Raw genomic sequence first — 10,800 nt, 5'->3', positions numbered from 1 at the left:
CTCAAGAGGAATTTCTCTCCTCACCGTGAGGTGAATTAGGCGTATTCAAGGCACGTAAGGAGTGACAGTAAACAGTGACCAAACATGAACGTTACTCAATTTGCAGAACTGCATCTCCCCGTTTGTCTGCAACCACAGAGAACGCTGTTTTCCATTTGGTCGGCGTTACGACAACACGACCCAATATTTTGATTTTATACCTTCCAAGGAGGAGCTCCTTTCTTGAGAGCGTTAGCCTCCCTTTTCCCAGTCCCTCGAATGCTACTTCTGACGGACAGATGCCCTGGTGACGTAAAGCATTCGGGTGTAGTTTTTACTGAAGAAAACAGACCTCTACTAATTCGCTTTGCAAAACGAACGTCGGCTCACTTAAGGTAAAAGCGAACTATTTTTTGTCATGATTGCACCGTGACAAAATGTGTGCAGATGTGTCTGCAGTCCACTCGTAAGGGGAGGAGGATACCATACATCTCCACATATTGTTCACGACACTGGGATATGGTAGGTTGGGTAACAGTGCGTAACACGGATATCCAAACACCTTATTTATCTCAACAAAACCAGTATAGCCTACCATGTCCTTGTAGCCTGCTTATAGCTTCAACAGATGTAAGCTTTCGAAAACCAAGCTCGCACTTTCACGAGCGAGAAAAATCGTAGCGCAAATCGTAGGGCAGCTCACCTCAGAGCACACACCTAATAGCCAACCTGGGTAAAGTTGAAATGTTTCTGGTCACTACTACAGTGAGACAAGTCGTTTAGCCTATTGACTAGTTGCTGAGTTTCACTGAGTGTTCTTCTTATATGCCTACAGGATCGGCGCTTGGGATCGGCTAGAATGGCCATCAGCATCAAATGACAAAATGGGCTTTTTCCTTCGTCTGTGTCTTATTCTGGAAATTGATTTAAAATTACAGCATGTTAATGCCAAGGGCATCGTCATCTTGCCATGGACTTTTCTTCAGCAAGAGATTCATATACATGCCAGATTCCGGCACCTGCAAGCATCACCTCTTTGACAATATGATGCTCTGAACTGATCACATGGGAATACCATGTACAACTCAACTTAACCTAAACCTCAAGCCTAAACTCAACAGTTAGTTTTTTGAAATGTAAAGCAGTTAACGAAGCTAATGTGAAAGATGGACGTGGACAACTTTGGAAGATGGGTTGCATCTGTCGAAAATGGGACGGTCAACCTCACCGCTTCTGCCAATACCCAGATAAAAGTCCCAAACACCTCGCTCCAGATGGATCCTTGGGAAGAAATACATTCAACTGAGGTGACACGTTTGGAGAACCGCTACTTCATTCAAGAACAAACCTACCGAGACTTTACCACTACCGTACAGATTCTTATCCTTATCGGGTCTCTACTGGGTAAGGCAATGGCTAGGGAATTACAACACAAATGTGTTAAATTCATCATTCTGTTCACAGGTTCACGAGTTACGCATATAAGCCTCTCATGCTCTAGTGCCATTTACCTTTATTGCAACGCACCGTGCACAGTCCATTTGTTTTAACTGTTCAGAAAGTATTTCACCACTATATTTGGAGATTATTGTCACTTGAATTACCAGTTGTGTTGCTGCATCTTATCCAAACTAGTGAAAATCATTTGGCTGAATAATATTTATTGTTGGTGTTGAATGGTTTGTGTCCCATAAAGTCATAGGTCTTCAAGGAAGTACTGATTATACAACCTCAGACAGACAGACAGTATAATTCAATTAGATCAGACCATACCCTTGATCATTGAGCCACTCAAAAACCTGTTGTGCACAGTATACCCATGTGATGTGTTTATACCAATGTGTCCGATATTGAATCATCAACACATTACCTTTTAATTTTCTTATTCCAAATAGCACTCTTTTTCCGCATTAGACTCTCCAATAGGCCTGGTGCTAGCTATATTGTGTGTTCAGCATTCTCTTGTTGTTGCATTTTTTCTGGACATACACATGATAGGTGCTAAATTCCTTGTGCTATTGACCCTTTCAACAATAAAAACAAAAACAATGCTTGAACGTTCTATTTGGTTCCCAATCTACTTCCTCTGCATTAAGATAACATATGGAATGTTAAAAAGGAAGTCTTGTGGGGCCAACTATGATGCTGATAATGGAACTCTCTTGAAAGGGTCTATAGGTAGGGGATTTTCCACACTGGCTGATGAACAACCAAGCCTATTTTACATTGCACAGCATGACATGAGATTCAATGACAACGCACAATCGGATTCTAATGCAACTCTAAAGTTGGTCTCTTATTTAGGTATACTTTCGGATATGTAGTAATTTTATTCTGATATCAGTTATCTTATTGCTGACCTTACAAGGCTGATTAATAACGACATCATTCAAGACATTTCATCTGTTATAATGACTCAATTACTAGACACAGCTCAGTATGAATTACTTTGAGCAGAAAATGTAATCTGATATCAGTATTATTAGGAAGATAATACCGCTCAAAGTGGTAAGACATCTCTTTTTTTCTTAGCTGGACTTATTGCTTGGTCAAGATGTAAAATGTGACAAACATCAATCCTTTTTGCTTGTGTTTTTTGGCCTTTGAAATGTTATCATAGTATTGCTGTTTACACAAGTTCTGTAATACATTGCATGCGGTTTCCAAGGAGTTACCTTTATTGCTGGCGGGCCACTCAAACATTGACACATCCCATGGCAATGAGACAAAAATGATTCAGACAAAGTGGAAGTGTGGATGTATTTGTTGGCCCTGCCTCTCCCTCAGTGTCAATGCAAATAGTTTGTTCCGGACGTGATTTTTGAGCTAAGGATGACCTTATAATTGGATTTGTCATTGTAAGCTATTTTGCAAGGGCTGGAAAAGTACTGAGATACCTAGAGCTGGTTATACTAAATATCATATGACATATTGAAATGAAACTTTGCATTTGCCAGAATATGTTGGCAATGCAAACTGATTCCTGATGAGCAAGCTATGAAAATGAACAAAATATATGTTATGTCATATTTTAATTTTAAAGATGCATATTTTCATTTTAGCCTAAGAGGTGGATGTGTTTTGTGTCTTAACTCAGAGGAATTTGTAGTTTGTTGTTTGCTTCTGAGGAGTTAGAAATATATCACCTGTGTTGGTTTGAAGAGAAGAGAGACTATTTTATGACCATGTACGGTATTTTGTGGTTTCATTGGCCTACACAGGATCTTGTTTTGAGAGAAAATACATCACCAGTCATACTGTACGTGCGAGCACATTAAGAAACCAAGTTAGCAGCCAATTAAGCAGCCGCTTCATAAGATGCCAGAATAACAAAATCACATTCGGAGCACCTGGGCAAGTTGACCTTATGTCAAGAACTGAGTCGTGCTTTGTGTTAACCCCAGTCAATTTCTGTCAGTAATGTGTGTTTTCTAAATGACACACCACACAACAGAAAGTGTAGGCGGAGAGAGAGAGAGAGAGAGAGAGAGAGAGATTTCCTGCTGCCCTGCCACTTTACTCTCAGTAAAAATAAAACAAATCTGCATGCGCAGCCACAGAGGATAGAAAAGATTGTCAGGTTTGAGAAAATATGCTCTTAGAAAAAGTGGGTCATGTACCTCCCCAGCCTCGCCATGCTGGCTGCGCCCAATGAGTGTGTTTTGCGCCTGCTTTTACCTTGACCTCTGCTGTGAGTAATGTGACCATCACTAAGTGCTTCTTCCATCAAGGGAGGTAATGCGGGTGAGAGGAAGAGGATTTCTGTCGGAGTGCCACCAGGGCATAGAAATGGCCAGAAATGTTGAGGCATGCTTTCACCTTCCTTCCTTTCAAAGCATATGGTACAAGTAGTAGGGGCATAGTTGGATGTGATTCAAAGCCTTTTCAGGAGATGGAAAATATTGATGTGTTTTGAGATTTTACTAGGAGGCCGGGGGTTTGGGCAGGTGTAAGGTTTACTGGGTCAGGGTAACCTTGGATTTAGGGACTTGCAGAGCCTGAATGGAAATCTGGCTTTTCACCCCTTGATGAAGCTGTGGTGTGTGTGTGTGTGTGTGTGTGTATGCCATAATTGATTTGACCTCAGCTCCTGTGGTATCTCAACTGTGCTCTTGCACTGAAATGGAGGACGGTGTCAAACATCTCAACCCTGGCATGCGCATGATGTGATGGGGCCTGGTTGAGTCGTCATGGATTCTGAAAGCAGCAACATACAAACAATGTCAATTGAGACCTCACACATATTGATCTTCTTTTCCCTCTCTTTATACACAACCAATGGGTTTCTCTCTCTCTCTCTTTCTCGATCTCTCTCTCCCTCTCTCCTTTGCCAGGCAATGCTTCAGTGCTGTGGTGCACCTGCTACACCAATGTCTTCAAGCCCGTCACCGGGCGCTTCATCAAGAACCTGGCGTGCTCGGGCGTCTGCGCCACACTGGTGTGCGTGCCCTTTGACCTGCTGCTGGGCAGCAGCCCACACTGCTGCGGGTGGCTCCGTGTGCTCTTTCTCTGCAAGGCCGTCAGGTTCCTGCAGCGGCTCTTCTGCTCCGTCACTGTGCTCAGCTTCACCGCCATCGCGCTGGACAGGTGGGTGGGTGCATCGGTGGGAGGCCTCTAAAGCCGTGTGCGGACAGCTGACCATTTTCTGGCTGCCCATCCCATCCCATCTCATCTCAAAAGTTGAGATTAGTTTACCTTTGTCACATGATGTCTCGTGTTGCCAGTGGTCATTTCACCTGTAATTGCTACAAAGGTGCTGAATTTCATTAACATTCTGTGGTCTCTCATCTTTACATTGCTGCTTGTCTTCTTCCTGTCTGAATGCGGTGCTTACGTTAAAACCCTGCAGCCTTAAAAAAATAACACCCCCTCTTTACAGTGTTCCCTGTAGAATCACTCTCCCTCTATGCATGCTTCGATTCTTCCTGGGCTTAAACACGTGACAGACAGCCTGAATACACAGCGTACTGTGCTTATCAAGTACTAACAGTATGAATAAGACCACATGTACACAGCATTAAAGGGTGTCACATGTACACATGAAAGGCCAGCTTAATTTTAGAAAGATCAAAACCCAATGAATCTGTGGGCTGTTGTTTTTACCCCCCAAACTCCCTCCAATCCCACTGGGGCCCTACGGGACACGGTAAGAAGTAATCGATTTAGCTTGTGGTAGAGCTCGAGCAGTCATGTCCAGTTTTCCATTACGGCCAACATCTAGTGGCTACCCACAGAGAGGAACCACTTTCCCAGACACCCTGCGCTCCCCTTTCCTACTCTGTCTTCCCAGCTACCAGCTCCAAGGGCCCTGCTTCCATAGCAACGTGGGCTGCTACAACCCCTTCATCAATTCATTGAATAATTTATTTAATGTGTTTGGGGGCTGGGAAGAGCCCCCCCCAAACACATATCCACCTCCATTACGGCTCAACCTGTTTATCTTCTGTTTTCCTGGCCTCTTTCTCACCTGTGAAGACAGGAAAACACTGGGATAATGACATCATGCTGTTAGTAACATGGCAGGAAGTCGCAGACAACAGTCATATTGCCACATTCATTCATTCATTCATTCATTCATTCATTCATTTCTATATGTAGGAAGCTGTTTTCATTCACTGTGGATGTCAAAAGAGACACACAAACACACACACCCAAACACAGTCAGCAGCACACAGGGAGGGAGCATGACTTGTTAAAGAGTGTACCTTTTTGCTCAGACAACAGACGGCGGAAGATGTTCAAATCACTTTAAACAAAGCAAACCTTTTCAAGGTTTTTTTCAAGGTTTAAAGGGATATTCCACCATTTGGGGAATTACACTCATTTTCCACCTCCCCTTGAGTTAAACATTTGAGTTTTACCTTTCTCCAGTTCATCCAGCCGTTCTCTGGAACTATACTCTCATTCCAGCGTAATAATTAAGGAACACCATGGGCACAGCAGCACAATGATATCATGCACCACCTGAAAATAGTCCCTGTAGGCTAACTTCCAGCAACAAGGTTGAGCTGCAGCAGACAAATCGGTTAGTGACTGGATTATTACGCCTGAATGAGAGTATAGTTCCATGTCAAATCAGCCTAGAAAATTGCTACCGCCATCGCCTCCCGACCCCCGGCCTTCATGATTTTCCGTTGGTCTTATTACACTTTTTAACTTGAGAGGAGACAAGTTTTAAATAGGAAAATTACCGGAAATCTTAGTCACTTTTAAACGTGATGCTAGCAGGCGAAATGCTAATGGACTAATTCGATTCAATGATCTATGCTAGGCTGGAGCTAAAAGTGGTATCGCCAGATGGCTGGATGAACTGGGGAAAGGTCAAACTCAACAGTTTAACTCAAGGGGAGGTGGAAAATGAGTGCATTTCCCCAAATGGTGGAATATCCCTTTAAGCCCTATTCATGCAGGGCTTAAAGTTCTCAAGCTCTGTGCCGGAATTCAGGTGTGGGCCAGGTTATTTAAGATTTGCACCGTTGGTCAGTTGCTATCATTTTTGACTTGGTTATGTTTCTTGTCGCTTTGTTCAGATACTACTCGGTGTTGTACCCTTTGGAGCGGAAGATATCTGATGCCAAGTCCCGAGATCTGGTCATCTACATCTGGGTGCATGCCGTGGTGGCGAGCGCGCCCGTGCTGGTTGTCACCGACGTCACCGACATCTATGCCACGTCTTCTTGCTTGGCCAGGCCGAGCCACACCCTGGGTCACTTGGTGTACGTGGTGTCGTACAACGTCACCACGGTGATCGCGCCGCTGGCGGCGGTCTTCCTGGCCATGGTGCTGATCCGGCGTGCACTGAGTGCCAGCCAGAAGAAGAAGGTGATCATCGCGGCGCTGCGCACGCCGCAGAACTGCATCTCCATCCCGTACGTGTCGCAGCGCGAGGCAGAGCTTCACGCCACGCTGCTGGCCGCCGTGCTGGCCTTCACGCTCTCCGCCGTGCCCTACGCCACGCTGGTGGGCTACCAGGTGCTGGCGCTCGGCGCCCAGGCCCGCGCGGGGCAGGGTGGCATCGGTGGCCCGGCGGTGCCCGCCGCCCTGCGGCTCACGGCCGCCTGGCTGCCCAAGCTGTCGTTGCTGACCAACCCGCTGCTCCTCCTCACTGTCAACCGCTCGGCCCGACACTGCCTGGCTGACCTGCTGGTCCGGGCGCACCGGCGCTGCAGCCGGCGAAACGCCGTGAGCACCGCCGGACTCGGGGAGGTGGGCAGCGCGGGCGGCGCCGGCGTGGGATCGGGCGGCGAGGCGGCGGCCCGCTCGGGCAGCCAGCTGCTGGAGATGTTCAACATCGGGCAGCAGCAGATCTTCAGGCCCAGCGAGGAGGAAGACGAGGAGGAGGAGGAGGAGGAAGGGAGGCACGAGATCCCGTCTGTCGGCTCCGGAGGATTCCAGCACCGATTCGACGAGACGGCGGCGGCGGCTGGCAGCTCGGGGAGAGCAGCGGCTTCCGTCGGACCGGAGCTGACCCATCAGCACCAGCTGCACCCCGCCACAGGGGCGCGAGAGGTGGGCCTGCCTCCGCCCAAGTCCCCTCCCGTCCAGCAGAGCTGCGCCTACTCCTCCTCACAGGTGGCCCCCGCCACCCCCACCGAGCCCGAGGAGGCCACCCAGTTCGGCTTCGGACCGTTTGAGCTGCCGCCGCAGTGGCTGCCTGAGACGCGGAACAGCAAGCGCCGGCTCCTGCCCCCGCTGGGGAACACGCCGGAAGAACTCATCCAGACCAAGCAGCCGCGCACGCGACCTGAGCGCCGCATCAGCCGCAACAACAAAGTCAGCACTTTCCCCGTCGTGGACCCCTGATAGGGGGACCACAAAAGACAAGACTGCCTGAAACAGTCGACTGACATGATGACCGGAATTAAAGACATATAGACTGATTGTCCTGTGTGCCAAAACCACCAAAACCATCAGAGCAACATCAGAGTGCATCTGATTTTTGAAAGAAAATACTCATCTCACGTTTCTATTTTGTGCTGTATTGCCCCTGAAGACCTTCTTTTCTATGTATTTTTTCATCCTGAGGAGTGGATTGATTTCTACCGATAACTAGACTGCTGGAAGATGTTTGAGCATTTTGTTTGTGCACTGTTCAAATTAACGAGATCAATAGGACCAAGCTGATCTCCTGACTGACCAAATCTGCCAATATTGTTTACACCACAAGCACAAGCATGGAAAAAAGATGCGTTTTGATCTTATTTCAATCTCAGAAAACGCACAGAAAACGCACAATCGTGTTCTAGGACATAATCCGAAAAACAAAAAATTATTTGGTCTTACGATCCTCTCAAAACCGTTTTTTTTTTCTTTCAACAGCCATCATCACCATATTTGTCTGAATTGTACTTTGCCATATATCCAGTAATGTCTCAGAGTGGAAAACATCAAGAACAGTTTGTATAGTATCTACTATTGCTGACATGGCATATTGTAGCACCTTGAGCCTTAAACCTGGACCTGGCTATGCAGACAGAAGAAGTATAGCATATGCCCTCTTTACCACATTTTGCTTGGACGGTTCAGTTGTAATTCTTTCCAACAGTCTGTGATCATGAATGAGAATATAATAATGCATTTTCTATAAGGTCTGTGAACTCCTTGCTCATTTAACCAATAGGTATAACTGTATGGAGTTTATAGTGCAGGCGGTTTGCTTTTGTACATCTTGAAGAAAAAAGTAACGATTTATAAATATATAAATGCACTAATAAAAGATCTTATTTTGCATAGCATAGAAAAATACAGATAAACCGTTTTCTCTCAAGGCCATGAAATATTATTCATTCAAATTAGTCATTCAAATTAATTTGTCATTCAAGTTTTTTAACAAATGTCTTTACATGAATTTTCTCAGCATTGCAATTAAATGAAGGACATATCTGTGACCATGGCACACTATAGAGTGCAGTGATATATCAGGCCCAAGAAGAATCATCGGCTATGCTTTACTTGAAGGTATCTACACAAGAGTGACATGATGACACTGTCATGAACGTGTCAAACATTATAAACAAGTCATAGATGTTTATGACATAACGCTTCTATCATTAAATGTCATTCGGTTTTGGTCATGACAAGTTAGGGTTAGGGTTCATGTGTCATGACAGTGTTGTGTGTTCATGACAGTGTCATATCACTCTTATGTATATGCCTTCAAGTAAAGTGTTACCGAATCATCTATTACTGCTCAGGTTGGGAGTGTTTGTTTTCGTGTGTTTCCTGTTTGGAATTCACAGCGCATGGAATGGAGGAAAGACACATGCTGCTGCTGAGGAGCAGACATCAGAGAAGCATCTCATCTCATCTGAATCAAATGAACTTTTCAATCTATGTTGGAGGGATGGTTTTATTAGTGCAATTGAACCACTAAGAGTGTCTGCGTTTGAAGTTCATGGAAATAATATGTTTATATTCATCATCAATTGCAACGATGACTTGCCAAAACAAGAAGAAAAAGTGCGTCCTGTAAAGTTTCAGAAAGGTGCTTTAAAACTTGGAGTTTTACTCTGAAGTCATATCAGTGTCGAACATGAGATGTGTGAAGGCTATAGTACTAATGCTGTGCTGTTTGCACTCACGCAGGCGTGAAGAGAAGCCTGTTCGACTACAAATATTTGTTTAGCTGTAAAGCCACCCGCTGCCAATGGCAGGATGCCGTCCTCCCATGCTCTGGCACAGACGTCTCTTTCATCTACCATCTAGATCTAAGTCTAAACAACAACATGCATTATTTATTTTTATTTAGAAATATTGTGCCACACAAACAATGAAAACCAATAAATCTCCTAGTACAACATAACATTTTTGTGCTTCCATGTTTTAGATGTCCCTTTAGTCAGAAATAGAAATATAATCTGTTTACTTCTGCAATTTAGCAACATGTTTTTTTTTTTTCCAGAAGGAAATCATCACTGCAACTATACCCAATCAACAGTACTCACAATGAATGCAGATAAGATTTCCATCCAGTCATATTTGAAATACAGCATCTTGTTGTCAATTGCAATAGTGTGCAATTTTTCCATGCATTTGTGCACAATTTCTTTTTCAATTAGCAAATCCCTACCGTTACTAAGTGCACATTTTAAAGCACTTGCCATGAAGTCAACCACTCAATTAATCCATAGTGGTGGGCAGAGGGGGAGACTTTGATCCACAAAGTGCTGCTCTACCAATAATGCCTCCCATAGGGTTATATCTAAAGCATCACACTTGCAGTTTCCCAACAGCAAATGTGAGATAAACAAAACCTGGAACCTTTATGATACCCAACCCAAGCTGCTGCACGAGTGTCTCCCTAAGTGTTGTTCTCTGCACTGTCTGCTTCTCTGGAAGTGACTGGGAGGGTCACGTCTGACAATGGGGGTGGACAGTGAATATCAGTGGTGGTGGACAGTGAATATCAGGACGTGATTGGTGTCACTTAGGGAAGCTTGTGGGGCACTAAGCTGTATAATGTGATCCCGTTTGTAGCATAATTAGCAATTTACTGTGAGGGCCCGATTTTTATGTCAGCCATTGGAGAATGTCAAGAGTATTAATGGGGCAGGTTTCAAAGCAACAAGCCCGGACCAATGCACAATGTGCACACACATCCTTGTCTAATTAGCCTACTGAATGGTGACATTCAGTAAAAAGTCTCTCCTTGTGCTGTCATGAAGAATGAAAGAAAAGTGAAGGAAATATAGCAAATAAACAGAGAAATGAAACAAAGAAAGAAACCCTTTAATGAGTGTTAATCTTCTTCACTAATCTTTTGTGTGACAGCACAGAATGTGGACTTAGCTGAAACACATGAGAGGGAAGTGATCAATGCAT

At 44.8% G+C, this 10,800-nt stretch overlaps 1 protein-coding gene across 3 annotated transcripts; it reads left to right on the top strand.

The window, feature by feature from the left end:
- The first annotated feature begins 215 nt into the window (after positions 1 to 215).
- On the top strand, positions 216 to 9,894 carry gpr176 (G protein-coupled receptor 176). Of its 3 annotated transcripts, none has more exons than XM_048249756.1 (4): positions 216 to 374; positions 815 to 1,383; positions 4,314 to 4,566; positions 6,510 to 9,894. In XM_048249756.1, the coding sequence occupies exons 2-4, from the start codon at positions 1,146 to 1,148 to the stop codon at positions 7,780 to 7,782; spliced, it is 1,764 nt and encodes a 587-aa protein (XP_048105713.1). In that variant the 5' UTR covers positions 216 to 374; positions 815 to 1,145; the 3' UTR covers positions 7,783 to 9,894. The 3 variants fall into 3 exon arrangements, with proteins under 3 accessions (XP_048105713.1, XP_048105714.1, XP_048105715.1); XM_048249757.1 differs by having other exon boundaries at positions 216 to 501; XM_048249758.1 differs by lacking the exon at positions 216 to 374 and adding an exon at positions 601 to 712.
- The last annotated feature ends 906 nt before the right edge of the window (positions 9,895 to 10,800 follow it).

The sequence above is a fragment of the Alosa alosa genome, chromosome 8 (genome assembly GCF_017589495.1).
Source record: "Alosa alosa isolate M-15738 ecotype Scorff River chromosome 8, AALO_Geno_1.1, whole genome shotgun sequence".
Lineage (NCBI taxonomy): Eukaryota > Metazoa > Chordata > Actinopteri > Clupeiformes > Clupeidae > Alosa > Alosa alosa.
The sequence above is the reverse complement of the archived record's forward strand: the minus strand, read 5'-3'. Positions and strand labels throughout refer to the sequence as shown.

What these genes read in the sequence shown, in the direction of transcription:
- gpr176 (XM_048249756.1), top strand. Translation starts at nt 1,146, where the DNA reads ATGGACGTGGACAACTTTGGAAGATGGGTTGCATCTGTCGAAAATGGG. An exon ending in CCTTATCGGGTCTCTACTGG is followed by an intron (nt 1,384 to 4,313) that starts GTAAGGCAATGG and finishes CTCCTTTGCCAG; the next exon opens with GCAATGCTTCAGTGCTGTGG. An exon ending in ACCGCCATCGCGCTGGACAG is followed by an intron (nt 4,567 to 6,509) that starts GTGGGTGGGTGC and finishes CGCTTTGTTCAG; the next exon opens with ATACTACTCGGTGTTGTACC.